The following is a 15,217-nucleotide window of genomic DNA, read 5'->3' as shown; positions in this document are numbered from 1 at the left end:
TTAGAGGCCACTTAGTGGGTCCCATTTAGTCGGTACGGTAACCCCAGCATTCCCAGCTCTTCTGCCAAGCTCCATTCCCTTCAAGGGAACGTGCCACAAGCCTCCGGCCGCAAAGAGGGTCGGCAATCACGCAGTGCATGCTCGAGGGACGCAAAGACGCCGCTTCCTCGCAGGTGCGCGCGCACCTGTCGCTAGCCGCGTGCGCGCTGCGAGGGACGAGGTACGTGTCCGTGCGCGTGCGCCCGGCAATATTCCCCGTACACGCGCCGTACGTGAGCGCCGTATCCCTGCGCTCGGAGTTTCGGGCCGCGATTCGGTCCCGTGCCGAGTGGAAGTCTGGGAGGGGCGTGTTCCTGGGCGGTCGCGGCTCCCCCTGGTGGCGGCCGCGGAGCGCTGGAGGCGCGCAGTCAGGCGTTCTCCACGGGCAGCCGGCGGCGGGGCCTTGCCTCATAGCGCGGGGTCCTCGGCAGCCTGGGTGTCTACTGCCCCAGCTGCTGTCGTAGGCGAGGACGGCTGCTAGTGAGGCTGCTGTTGGTTCGCGGCGGCGGCGGCGGCGGCGGAGGAGGAGGAGGAAGAGGGCGAGGCAACAGGGGAAGAAGGAGGCAGGCGCGGCGGCGGCGGCTTCGCCCGGGGCCGGCGGCGGCGGCGGCGGCGGCGAGGGGGGGGGAAGATGGCGGACGTGCTCAGCGTCCTGCGACAGTACAACATCCAGAAGAAGGAGATTGTGGTGAAGGGAGACGAAGTGATCTTCGGCGAGTTCTCCTGGCCCAAGAATGTGAAAACCAACTATGTAGTTTGGGGGTAAGTCCGGCGTGGCTGTGGCCTGGGGATGGCCGGGCAGAGTTGGGCGCCCCCAGGCGACCTCTTTCCTAACCCCTCCCCCCGATTCCCTATGGGGATGGAGAAAAAAAAAAAAAACGGGTCCCTGGGTAAAAGTTTTCCCTCTAGAGAAGAAGTTACACTTTCAGGTGAGGAGGGGATCGGAGGAGGTGCGTCTTGAGTAGTCCATTTTCTTTAAAGTCTTTGGGACGCCGAAGGGAAAGGGACCAAGGGAGTTTCTGACTTCTCTAGTTCATCGCTGCGGGTGCGTGTCGAGTGTTAGCTGTGTGTGAGGCTGCAGAAAAGGGCACACCGTCCGGTCCTGGAGACGTCTTTCTGTGTTCTTTAGTTTTTTTGTTTGTCTGTTTGTTTTTTGTTTTTGTTTTTTTTCCTTTCTCTACCAGGCTGCCATGTGTTTCACTATCCCTCCTGCCCCTTGCAGCTCCTGGTCTGGTTTCTTTTTCTTTCGTAAAATTCCCTCAAGGAGAGAGAAGGCGACCCAGCTCCGTGAAGTTAGAACGATTGGGTCACTTTGGAAGAGCCCTCCCACCCCCGTGTGAGTGAGGGGCGAAGGCAGGAGTTTCCTCCTGGAGCCAGGAGTTACGGTGAAATGGGGGTGCGCGTTACCGAGCTAGGAAAGGTACGGGTGGTGGTGTGTGGTTTCTAGGAAATGTGTTTTAGAGAGAACTGTCTTGGAACGTTGGTCCACGCGGGGTTTTCTGAATTGAAGTCATTAAGGAAAATCTCTAGAACTAGGTCTGATCATCGTGTGGGGCCTTCGTCGTGATGTTTCTGTCATTGGTCTTTCATTTGGGTGATGGGAAGCTTGGGCCAAGAACTTCCATACTCATCTCGCTTGATTGAATGGGAGCGCAGGGCTTTTATGAAGAGTTGATGAAAAGCTAGGGGAAATTTAGTTTGTTGGTTTCTAGTTTTTTGGCCTTGAGGGCTTATGATTCGATGAGCTTTATGAAATGTTGATGCAGTGATATCATTGGGTTTCCTGCGTTTTGTCCTTACAGAAGAATTTGCACAGATAGTTACATTGATGGGAATTTTAACTGATTTATTTTTTTTCTTTAAAACATGGTTGAGGAATAGTCACGATGTAGGGTGGTTCAATCTGAAGAATAGAAAAATTTCGTAACACCATGGTTCCTGACTCAAAGGAGGTGAACTTCATCAGAGTAGATCAAATAAAACAGATTATTTGGTAAGAATTGCATTCTGGCCTTTAAGAGAGTGATCACTTCTAGGTGGGGGTATTAGAATAGGTTTCACAGAAGTGTGTTTGGGATGTAGATGTGCTACAAATTTTTCTTGAACAAATGAATGAACAAATGAGTAAGCTTTAAAGAATGGGTAAAGAACTTCAGGGTGACATGATGGGTTAGGTTTTAAAGGACATGCTTAATGGCATGAGAACTGGAAGGGAAATGTTTTGATAGTTCATTGAAGCTGGTAGTGGAAAAAGGACTGCTTAGAATAGATTTCAAACTGTAACAACAGTGAATCACACCAATAAATACATTTTTAGTTCATTTATTCATCTCTGTATGCATGTGTACATACATCCATAACTGTAAACAATAGCTATCCTTATTACATGCTATACATTATGTTACTTTGCTTTTCTATATCATCATCAAAAAAAGTTACCTATATATTACATTTTGTAGTACAATATTTGGTAATGATGTGTGATCTGAAATATACCAGTTTAGAGGAAAAGTGGAAATGCAGGCTAGAGAGGTGTAGGTTGGGGCTGATTACTTTGGGCTGTATTCAGATGAATTTAAATAATACATTGACATTTTCAGGTGAGGAGTATGTAGTAGGAAGGGTGAGATTGAACACTAATATTGTTGAGCAAATAGTATTATGTGCTTTCATTAAAGAGCCTACACCTCTAAACTGCATTGCTTTATCACACCTAGAATTCATTATGTTTTACATCATTAGTTTAATTTGAAGGATGTTGTAAGAATTATACCTCTGAAATTCAGTGTTGTGTTTACTCTTAAGAATGTCGTTAAGGGTGCTATTTAGCAGTATCTCACTTTAGGAGACATAGGATAAATTTCTTCTAAGTTGAGCCCTGGCAGTAGTTGTATTTCTCCTAATTGGTTTGTTTTCTCTTGTGGATCCTCTTTAACTGATTAGATTCCTCTCACTATTGACGAAGACCAGAACCAAATTTGGGCTAGTTCTAAAAAGTGTATATAGTACTTTAGAGTATGAATAGGGTGTGCTTTCCTTCTTGCTTTTTGTCATTACCTACCTTTGTGTTCTTTTGCTTAAATGACAGTTCCACTTATTAAATTTCATACTTTATGGATATTTTTGTTAGTCATGTTAAATTCATTGTTGGGTAGCAAAGTAAGTATAGATAAATTCAAACATATAATTAAGTTCAAGGAGTTGAATTAAAATTGAGTATAAATCTTGTTTTAATTATTTCAGGACTGGAAAAGAAGGCCAACCCAGAGAGTACTACACATTGGATTCTATCTTGTTTCTACTTAATAATGTGCACCTTTCTCATCCTGTTTATGTCCGACGGGCAGCCGTAAGTAAAATTCATTTTAAAACTTTTTTTTTATTTCTTTTTTTTTCCTTTTTTGATGGAGGAATTGTTATGTCATTGTGCACTAAGATTGGTGTCTAAGAACTTTATTTCAGTGTGCAACAACATTTGGCGCCCAAACAGGGACCTCTTCAGGACTCCATAGAGTCCTTGTAAGCAGTGTGGGACGACATCATTTGGCATGAATCACTTCCCTCATGGGTTTCAGATCAAAAGAATAAAAGGTTTGTTTGTATGAGAGTCTACTCGAGGGTCAAAATTAGATCACTGTGATTTATGCGGATTTTTAAATCTGTGACTTTCATGTAAAACGTGGGTACTGTTTACAAGAACAGAAGTTTTGAAGGCATTTATAGGAATGTTTTAAATTCATAAGCCTATGGAAGGACTCCGATATGCAGAACTTTAGTTTAATCTCGAGAAAACTTTTTTGGAAGCATCAGAAAGAACCAAGATTAACAGACAACTTTAAAATTAAATTTTTAATCAATTTAATAAACCTTTTTAATAATTCATTGACAAACTCATTTATTTTCAGTTTTGCCTGCCTTCAGCATCTCAGTATTTGAACACCTTGTTTCTGACTAGGATATAAATATTCACAATCTACTACATATTGAAGGAGTGATACATATGGTAAAACTACTTGAGGGGTGGGAAATAGTGGGATAAAAATAACAGTGTTTCTATAAACTTACATTACTCATCTTAAATCTTTAAAAACTGAATTAGGCAGTAACTAGGATATTTTGTTGACTGTGTCCATTCATTTTGTGGTAATAAAGATGATCCAGGTACTTGCTTTAGATTTAGAAATTATATTATTGAAAAATGGTTGTAGCTGTAATTGTTACCTTTCTTCCCATGTGTTTTTCTTAAATACTTCACAGAAGTAAAATACTTCTATAATTTTAGGGTTCTGCAAATTTTATTCTTTCCTCTTTTTTGTTTGCTCTTTCTTGTGAGCAGACCATTTCTGAAATAACTTTTCCTAAGCCATGGCTACTTTTTTAATGTGTTTAGACTTGTATCTTTCTCAATTTGTTGTATTATGTCCATAATTTGTTAGTAACCAAATGATGAAGTTTGTTATCAGACTTAGAAACAGTAATTTAAAGAAAATTAAGTCTTTCAACTATTTATGATATATCCCATGTAGGCTGGTTTTTAAAAATAAGCACACAAAAATCTGTAGGCTCTTAAATATTTATACTCACAGCAGAAATTAAAATTTAGCCTGCTCTTAAAAAAAAAAGTTAATTTTAAGTGATTCAGTATAGTTTATTTCTGTCATCAAGGAGTATGTGCAGAATGGTGCAGTAGTTAGTATAAGATAATTAGCCAAAGGATTCTTGTTACTTCATTTTTGCTTATATAAAGTGACAAAGTGATTTTAACTTAAAATCTTGCAACCACCTGTCATTCCTGTACTCCGTTGTTGATATTATAAAAATGATACGGAAAATTGTGGTAATTACAGGATTTATTGAATTCATGGCCCCAAGATGACTTGGTGATTAAAGTATGCAGTTTTATTTGTTTTGCATACCTCTTTACAAACTGCTAATACAGAAGCTTAAAGGGAAATTATCCATTTTACCAAAATAGATACATTTTCCAGGTTTAATTTTTTTAATCTTTTCCCCTTTCTTACAGAATTTTGTATACACTCGAGGATAAAAAAGCAATGTGTGATATGGAAAGTAAACAACTGCCATTAATGTTTTCTTGTATAATTTCCTCAAGTTTTTTTCTCCATGCTTAAATAGCACATACCTATTGTTATTATGAAAACTTAGGTTAATGGCTAAGATAGTGTATTTTGGAGTTCAAGTAGAATGTTTTGAAGAAGTCTGTTTTGTGTTTGAAGCAAGAAGGCACTTGGAAATTTGTAAAGTGAGCAGGCAGTAGGACTAAAAAGATAATTGCCTAAAGCATGCAGAGTATCATGAATAAAATAAAAAAATACTTAAGGTAAGCCAAGGGAACAAAAAAGATCGCAATTGATATTTTGAAGAAGGAGGGGTCATTGTTTTATTTTTACTGATTATTTTTTATATATCTTACTTGAATTTCAAGAATGAAGTTATTTAAAGTTAATATTCATAAAAATTTTCAAGACTTTTATTGGCTCTTTTAGCCTAACTCCCTAAACATAAAATCGTAGGGACGCCTGGGTGGCTCAGTTGGTTGGACGACTGCCTTCGGCTCAGGTCATGATCCCGGAATCCTAGGATCGAGTCCCGCATCAGGCGCCCAGCTCCATGGGGAGTCTGCTTCTCCCTCTGACTTTCTCCTCACTCATGCTCTTTCTCACTGTCTCTCTCTCAAATAAATAAATTAAAAAAAAAAAAAAAGATAAAATCGTAAATAAATACTATCAAGATATGTTGGAATGAAATTCATACATTACACAATGTTTGTCTTTATTGTTCCTTATAATTGTGTTGTTTTGATAACTAATTTAAAATTTTCACTTCAGACTGAAAATATACCTGTGGTTAGAAGACCTGACCGAAAAGATCTGCTTGGATATCTCAATGGTGAAGCATGTGAGTAATTTTTAACTTTCTCTCATTTTTATTTATTTATTTATTTTTAAAGATTTTATTTATTTACTTGACAGACAGAGATCACAAGTAGGCAGAGAGAGAGGAGGAAGCAGGCTCCCCACAGAGCAGAGAGCCCCATGTGGGGCTCGATCCCAGGACCCCGGGATCACGACCTGAGCCGAAGGTAGAGTCTTTAACCCACTGAGCCATCCAGGCGCCCCTTGCTCTCACTTTTAAATAGCCATTGTTTGTTTCCTTCCCCTGTGAAATAAAAAAGCAATGGGATGAGAATTTGTATTTCCACTAAAAAATTAACTTTCAGCAGCATATGTTTGCATATGCTCTCCATTCTTTTCTTATATGGGGAATGCACTGGTTTTGCTTCTAAGGCCAGTCACACTTCTCTGTCTATAGACTCCATTTCCTTTCATACTCTGAAAGACTTTGCCTTTAAGAATTGTTACTTCTCTCGCATCATCAGCTTTCTAGTTTTCTCTGCATCATTCCCTTTACTGTAAGATCTCTCATTGAACAGTTTTTTGACCCCACATTCCTAGTATCTGTTGAATTTGTCTTGAATTCTTTGTTAACAATTGTGTGATCTCACTGCTTCCCTCCTGACTCCACTTCAGTCTGAGTTTCCTACTCAACATCTCTAAAATCAATGTTAAAAGTCAGCACTGATTTAGGGGTTATCAGTTCCTTTAATCTCATATCCAATATCTTGGCCTCTCAACAGCATTTGACACTGTTGATTACTTTTTTTTTTTTTTTAAAGATTTTATTTATTTATTTGACAGGCAGAGATCACAAGTAGGCAGAGAGGCAGGCAGAGATAGAGGAAGAAGCAGGCTCCCTGCTGAGCAGAGAGCCCGATGTGGGGCTCGATCCCAGGACCCTGGGATCATGACCTGAGCCGAAGGCAGCGGCTTTAACCCACTGAGCCACCCAGGCGCCCCTGTTGATTACTCTTTTTTGGAAAGCCTTTCTTCACTTGGCATTTGGGGCACCAGACTCCTTTGATTTTCTTTCTATTCATTGTCCATCTCTCATTTTATTTTGCTTACCAATCTTCAGCACTGATCTATTCCTAAGCTCAAGTTATAAATCCACTGTTCACATCTTTCCTTGGATATTTAGTAGGTATGTGAAATTCAACATATCTGAAATAGAATGCTGATTTCCTCCTTCCTTTCTCCCCTCAAACAAAACTAAAATAGCAGGTCTGGTCTCCCAGTGTTTCCATCTCAATAAATTCTTTTTTATTCATGTAGTTGTTAAGGAAAAACCCTAGAAGAATCTTTGATACTCTGATCAATTTCATGAGCAAAATCATTATTTTTTAACTTTAAAAGTAAGACACTTTTTAAAACATTCTATCCTCTCCTGTTCCATTCTCCCCCTTTAGACTTGCATAGCCCTCTTACAGGCCCCCACTCCGTATTTTCTGGTCTAGTCTTTGGCCTACCCATTAGAGTGACCTGTTTGTGAAAATGCATATAAAGTTAATTGTGTCACTTACTTGGTCAAGCCCATCTTGTGGCTTCCCGTCATACTTAGAATAAAGCTTACACTTCTTGTTCTTTTCTGACGTATGTGATCTTGCTTCTGCCTAAATCTCTGTGGCCTCATCTTCCAACCCTCCTCTCCTTGCGGCAGTCCTGTCTTATTGATTCTTTTAACTATCCTAACTTTTCAAGTCTTTGTACTTGCTGTTTTCTCTGTGTTAGTTCTTGTTTCTCTACATTGTCATATGTCTTACTTCTTACTATCTCATTCACATCTGTGCTTATTAAGTCTTCTGTCAGGACTTACCAGGGGCGCCTGGGTGGCTCAGTTGGTTAAGTGGCTGCCTTCAGCTCAGGTCATGATTCCAGGGTTCTGGGATTGAGCCCTGCATTGGGCTCCCTGCTCAGCAGAGAGCCTGCTTCTCTCTCTCTCTCTGTCTGCTGCTCTGCTTATTTGTGCTCTCTTTCTGTCAAATAAGTAAATAAAATCTTTAGAAAAATAAGGGCTTAACCATTCTAAAATATAAAATAGTGTTTTGCCACATGTGTGCATCTATGTATAGTATCTTCCTGATTTATTCATCAAATTCCTTACATTGATTTGAAATTACATATTTTTTTATTTATATATTGTCTCCCCCACTAAAGGGTAAACTCTAAGAGGGCAAACACTTGTTAAATACCCAGCATTTAGAGCAGTGGTAAATAGTGGGTGCTTACTTGTATAAATGAGTTATTAATTTGCTGTCTTAAAAAACATGAATAAATAGGTATAATAAATTGTTACGTAATATAAATTGATGGGTATGAATAAATTTATATAATCTTATAATAGTATGAATAAGTCAATATAGTTCTGTTTGGCCCTAACCTTTCTTGGGGTGGAATTTACTATCTTTAAGTCATTAATAGCTATCTTATCACATATTGTGCTCCACGGCTTTAACAGTAAGATTGATTTGCACAGTCTCTTGCCTAATGGAAAGACCATCATCTGTAGTGTTATCTTTTTGTATTGTCCTCACTGAATATTCAGTAAGCACTTAGTGAGTGGTTATTCATTTACTTTTTTTTAGATTTATTTATTAGAGGTGGATGGAGGGAGGCAGCGTGCGAGTGGGCATGAGCTATAGGGAGGGGCAGAGGGAAAGGGAGAGAATCTCAAGCAGCCTCCCTGCAGTCGTGATCTGAGCTGAGATTAAGAGTTGGATGCTCAACTGATTGAGCCACCCAGGTGCTCCTTGAATGGTTATTCTTAAAGGCGTTGTACTTGGTGCTATATACAAAATGCAAAATTCCTGTCCTGGACATGTTTACCATTGTGAAAGATTAAATAAGGGTTAAAATCTTGGGAGAGGATTGAGGAGGGCTTCTAATCCTGCTGCGAGTTGAGGATAGGCAAAGACTTTTTTTTTTCTTTTTTCTTTTTTAAACTATATGGTGCACTTGTTAGAAAATGTACTTTTTTCTTTTTTGCTTTGGAAGATCTGGTATAGATTTTAGGATTCTCTATTTTTAAGTATCTCAGGTGAGCTTGATAAATAGACTGGTTAGTGGGGGAGAGTACTTTAGGGGAAGTAAATGGTTTTTCTTTTCAGAGTCCAGAAAAAAGTTACCCTTTAATCATCCATGTCATTTCCTGTAGTTTCTATAGGACAAATACATTTAGTCATCAAGTATATTCCTTTGGTATTTTTAAAACAAATTGTTGAATTAATGGTTTAATGAGCAAGTTGAGGAAATCCTAAAGACATTCCATGATCTTAGACAAGGAGACAGAACAGCTTAAGGAAATCAGTTCATAATATAGATTACATATTTAACATGATCCCAATAAAAATCTTTAGTTTTTCATGAGGGGAGGGGTGGAACTAGACGTGATGATGTTAAAATCCATTTGGTAAAAGTAACTATCATTAAAGTTTGGAGAAGAGCAATGAGAAAATACTGTTTTGGAGTGTAGAACTAATTATAGAGCCCTAGTAATTTATGTGAATAAACTGATAGAACGTTTTTTTATATTTTAAATGTTAAATTATGTGAATTTGACACAATTAAAGAAGGAGGTCAAATCCGTGGGGGAAAGATAGGATTATTCAAGTAATAGGTTGGTAAAAATTCGAAAGTTCTGTATTATTAAAGACCTGACAAGTTGGAAAAAAATATTTCAACTCCTATCACAGTGAATTGACCGGTCTTACTGATAATATGAAGTGGTTCTATAAATACATGCATAAATGACCAAAAACCCAATAGATTATAGTCACAAAATTCAAAGAAAAAGTGATGAAATCATCTGAAAAATGTTTATTTCACTCATAATTATAAATTTAAAGTATATATAGTATTTTTTTTAACCTCATTGATAACAATTTTTCAGTTTAATAATACACTTAGGAGTCCCTGAGGAAACAGATATCCTAATGTAATTTTAGTTGTAGTGTCACTTGATGAAATTCCCACTGAAAACACTACATCTGAGACTTTATCCTAGAGGTATGATTGAAAATGCATGAACAATGTGTCATTGTTTGTAGTGACAAAAACTGGTTAGAACTGAACTGCCTGTGGATAGATAGGGTACTAGTTAAATAAATTATAATTAATCCATACAAGAAATACTATGTAGATTTAAAAAGAAAGTTAAAGAATGCTGCACATACTGATATGTTAAAGCTCTGTTATTAGGTTAAAAAAAAAAGGTTCATGACAGTGTGTATAGTGTGCTGTTTTATATGTTAAAAGAGGAGAAGAATAAAAGTGTATCTTTGTATTTCTTGTAACTACAGAGAGAGACTAGAAAGATCCACAAGAGACTGACAGTAATGGAGTGTGGTGAGAACTAGATGGATAGGGACTGGTACATTCTTCTGTTAGTTTCATTATTTTGAACTATTCAAAAATTAAATGATTTAATTTAAAAAGTAATTATTATTATTATTTTTTTACCAATTGTGAGTAACTAAAAATTGCATTTTTAAGGCAAATGCTAGTTTAAAGAGTTTTTCTTTATACGTATATGTTTATCTATTTATTTTAGATAACATTTTGTGTGTATGTGTGGTAATTAACATTAGAGTATATATTCTATGAAGTGACCAGTTGATTTTTCAGTCAGATTATTACAATAATTTGTGAACTAAATTATTAAAAATATTTTGTTCTTTTACAGACTTCTAAATACAGATTAATCTTTTCTAATTTTTTAGAAAACTGCTTTAAAACTTATTTTTTTTCTTAGGGAAATCACTGTATTATATACAGTAAGAATTATTATTGTAAGAATTATTATCTGCAGTAAGAAATAACAAATATTGGGCATTTCTTGTAATAATGTCAAGTATATGTGTTCAAATACTGATTTTCTTACATAATTCTTTTAAATCTCTAGCAACATCCGCAAGCATAGACAGAAGTGCCCCTCTAGAAATAGGTCTTCAGAGATCTACCCAAGGTATGTTTTGTCACATATTTATATTGAACTTTGAAAAACTTATTTCAGAACTATGTACTTACTTACTTTTTTTTTCTTAAAGTAAAACGAGCTGCAGATGAGGTTTTAGCAGAAGCAAAGAAACCACGCATTGAGGTAATGGGACTTTATTTTAAATGTGAATCGTAGTATTACTACATTGGGTTTGTATATGAATAAGAATTCTTTTTCATAGTAGCCCCACGAGCTTTTTTTCTGGAAAAATTGTTGTAGTATAATGAATGTTTGATTAATAGTAGTTTGAGCTGTAGTTTAAGATCTTTTACATAGAAGTTATATGTTGGACAGATCACTTTTCTTTTATATCCTTATGAAAGTATTGGGCTAGGTCAGGAGTTGGAAAACTACTTCTGTTAGGAATCATTTTAGTAAGTATTTTGGGCTTTTTGGGTCATTTAGTGTCTGTTCAACTACTCCACCCTGCAATTATAGTGCAAAAGCAAGAAGACGCAGTACTTACATGAATTGGCAAGGCCGTATTCCAATAAAATTTTATAAACTGGATGGTGAGCCTACTTTTGGGTTGTAGTTTGCCTACCCCTGGAATAAGATGGTCTGAGAATTTGCTTCACTCTTAAGAACTGTGAACATGAAGTGCTTATTGCAGTTATTTCTTAAAATACTGGTGCGTATTAATATAGCCACCTGAGTGGCTCAGTCATTTGAGCATCCTGCTCCTGGTTTCAGCTCAGGTCATGATCTCAGGGTCTCGTACTCAGCTGGTGTCTGCTTGAGATTTTCTCCCTCTGCTCCTCTGCCCTCCTCCTCTTTGCATGCACCCCCTTCTCTCTAAAATAAATATAAAAAAAAAAAATACTGGTGTATTAGGTTACATATTTTTTTTGTGGTGTTTTATAGCCAGCAAGTGGAATACTAATATTGGTAAATAAGGATAGGTCACATGAAATAGAAGCTGTATAAGAAATACAGTTACCTTTAAATAGAAAAGTCATTGAACAGCTAGGGTGCTGCGTAAGAAAGTTAAGCCTTAGAAATTCTGATTTTATGATTATGAGGTTATTTATTTATATTTTTTAACAAATCCCAGATCAGTTACATATAAAACTCCCTGACCATGGAAGATTATGTACTAGAAGTAGCCTTAAAATCTGAGAAATGGGTGCGCCTGCGTGGCTCAGTGGGTTAATGCCTCTGCCTTCGGCTCAGGTCATGATCCCAGGGTCCTGGGATCGAGCCCCCCATCGGGCTCTCTGCTCTGCAGGGAGCCTGCTTCCTCCTCTCTCTCTCTCTGCCTGCCTCTCTGCCTACTTGTGATCTCTGTCAAATAAATAAATAAAATCTTAAAAAAAAATAAAAATCTGAGAAATGACTGAACTGGTCAATATATCAATTAATAATATAGAAATAGTAGTCATCACTAATGTTAACATTACTAGAAACCATAATCTTTTCCTTTCACACTTGTATAAAAATCAAATAGTTGTACCTTTTGCCTGCTACATAAACACAAAGCATCCATAGTTAAGGATAAAATGGTAACTTTTAAAGGGACAGGGTTATTGGTAAGTATGTTCTATGTAATCAGTGACAGAATTTGATGCTAAAACAGTACAATTTTGTTCTAATTAATTTTAAGACAATTTTAATTAAGCATACTCTGAGACATGGACTTGTTATTTCTTAGTTACTCATAGTGATAATTAGCTCATTGTTTTTCCTCTGTTCTTGGTGACTTTTGTATACTTTATGTATATCAACTCATGTAATCCTCAGCCACAGCCTCCTGAAGTTGGCAGTACTATGCATGTCATCAATGAGCAAACAAACCCCTCAGAGAGAGTAAGTTACTTGCTGAGGTTCACAGAACCAGAATTAGAGCCCAGAGTATCTGGCTTCTAGCCATTCTATATATACTGACTACAGATTTGGCAGCAGTAATACAGAAGTTTTCTCCAGCTCTCTCTGTATGAAAGAAGGTTATGACCCACTGTGAACAGTGAGTGAATTTAGAAACACTATTTATTTGGAAAAACCTGAATTTACAGTTAAATTATTTTAAATAAATAGAACATGTTGAAAGTACTAATTTGCTAGGCTACCATTAACTTGGAACATCAGCAAGAAATAGCATAATATAATTCTTTCCAGAGTATTTATAAAGTTACAATGAGTTACATAAACAGTTTTCAGTTTAGTGCATATACGCTGGGAAACTGCAAGGCACTGGGCTAGGAGAGAAACCTTGAGAGCAGAGATTCTGATCTAATCTGATTAATTTCTAGGCTGCAGTTGTCTTTAAAATCAGTAGTTTCCTAAGGAACTTGAGTAATTTGTATTATTACTTTCATTACAAATGGCTAAAATTTAATGCAGCTTGCTAAAATACCATCTTTGCATTCATGTCAGCATAGTGTTTTAAATGATGTTAGTATTAGAGCATGGATTGGATGGAGCACAACATCGAATATACAGATGCTTTTTATACAGTACCATATTTTGTTAGCCACAGACACTGACTGTGATCCTTAGTTTTCTCATTTGTTGAATGTGGACATTGAACTAGATCAAGTTTTGTTTTGTTTGTTTTTAAAGATTTTGTTTATTTGATAGAGAGAGACATAGCGAGAGAGGGAATACAAGCAGGGGGAGTTGGGGAAGCAGGCTTTCCACCAAGCAGGGAGCTTGATGCGGGGCTTCATCTCAGGACCCTGGGATCATGACCTGAGCCGAAGGCAGACGCTTAAAGACTGAGCCACCCAGGTGCCCCTCAAGTTTTGCTTTTAACCGACCACTTTCCAGACTAAATTTTATCTGAAATTCTGACATGCAGGTTAGAGAAAAGCTGAGCTACCAAAGGTTGAACTCAGAGAAATGACCATGGGGCACTTTGTAGGTTATGCTTAATGTTCTAAGGAACATGCTTTGAAAGCACTCAGGTTTTACTTCTGATCCTCAAATCCTGATGGATCAGGACCTGGGGCAACAGGTGCAAAACCCTATCTCCAAAATGAAATTTTTGACTATGGTGAAGGCGTTTCATAAAATTTAGTGATAAATTTTCCTGAAGAGAAGGAATTTATTTGTGGTATAATACCTTATGAATAAAAGTAGATATGATACATTATGGGAAGAACGTTTAATCTTGGAAAAAAGTTGCTGAAGTTCTTTGGTAAGTTTTTAATCAGTTCTACTCTTATGTGATCCAACATGTATTTATTATTGTCTTTCTGTAACTAGAAGTAATCTTTCAGTCGAGCTGACTTAAGGCCAGCAATGCTTGGAATGTTATAGACAGGAATTTATGTAAGGAAAAGTTACATGTTTTTGTTGTTGCTCTACAAGTTAGGTAAAAATGTAAAATAGTCACTAACCAGTGATTATTTTCAGGATGAAGAGTGTGTGCGCCTTGATAAAGAGAGATTGGCTGCTCGTTTGGAGGGTCACAAAGAAGGGATTGTACAGACTGAACAGATTAGGTAAGATTTTCTGTAGTAGAAAGTGTTAAGTGTATATGGAAAAGGAGATGTTAATACATTATCTACATTTACTTCACCTCTTGCATTCATTATATGCTACTGTGACCTAAGTTCAGAAGATGTGTGGGCATGTTTTAGGGTAGAGGAGATTGAAAGTTTTTTTGTTTTGTTTTCTTATGTTGTTTGGTAACTTATTAATGCTTGTGGTAAGGAAAACAGTCTGTGATTGGTTCATTCATAAGTGAATTGGCATGGCTGGATTTGGCCCGTGGTATTATTTGGTGATCCCTGATTTTTACTGTAATTAGAATCACTTTATGATTTTTTCTTGGCACAATATAATGCTTTGGAGTTCTATCCAAACTTAAAAATTCAGTGCCTATTTTTAAAAGCTTTATTCAAGGTGACTGACATAACAATAAGCTGCACATATTTAATATAAGTTGAAAGCTTTCACGTATGTATACATCTGTGAAACCATCATCGTAATCAAGATAATGAATATAGCATCACCCCTATAAATTTCTTATGTACTTTATGATTCCACACTTCTACCTATCCCCATATCCTAACCTTTCTACGTAACCATTGATCTGCTGTTAACATAAATTAGTTTCTTCTAGAGTTAAGTATAAATGGAATTACATAATATGTACTTTTTGGGGGGGTCTGGCCCCCTTACTTAGCATAATCATTTTGACATACATCCATATTATCGGATGTATCAGTAGTTTGTTCTTTATTATTGCTGGGTAGTTCATTCTGTTCCATTGTATGGACGTAAAACAGTTTGTTTTCCTAGGTACCTGTTTATAGATATT

General features: G+C 37.2%; 1 protein-coding gene across 3 annotated transcripts in view; it reads left to right on the top strand.

The window, feature by feature from the left end:
* The first annotated feature begins 471 nt into the window (after window positions 1-471).
* CDC73 (cell division cycle 73) overlaps window positions 472-15,217 on the top strand; it is a 117,123-nt gene continuing 102,377 nt past the window's right edge. For all 3 annotated transcript variants that reach the window (XM_032317354.1, XM_032317356.1, XM_032317355.1), the window contains exons 1-6: window positions 472-801; window positions 3,283-3,388; window positions 5,889-5,958; window positions 10,858-10,920; window positions 11,003-11,055; window positions 14,308-14,396. In XM_032317354.1, coding sequence (XP_032173245.1) covers window positions 671-801; window positions 3,283-3,388; window positions 5,889-5,958; window positions 10,858-10,920; window positions 11,003-11,055; window positions 14,308-14,396 — 512 coding nt within the window. In that variant the 5' untranslated portion in view covers window positions 472-670. The remainder of the gene's footprint in view (window positions 802-3,282; window positions 3,389-5,888; window positions 5,959-10,857; window positions 10,921-11,002; window positions 11,056-14,307; window positions 14,397-15,217) is intronic.

The sequence above is a fragment of the Mustela erminea genome, chromosome 17, assembly GCF_009829155.1.
Source record: "Mustela erminea isolate mMusErm1 chromosome 17, mMusErm1.Pri, whole genome shotgun sequence".
Classification (NCBI taxonomy): Eukaryota; Metazoa; Chordata; class Mammalia; order Carnivora; family Mustelidae; genus Mustela; species Mustela erminea.
The sequence above is the reverse complement of the archived record's forward strand: the minus strand, read 5'-3'. Positions and strand labels throughout refer to the sequence as shown.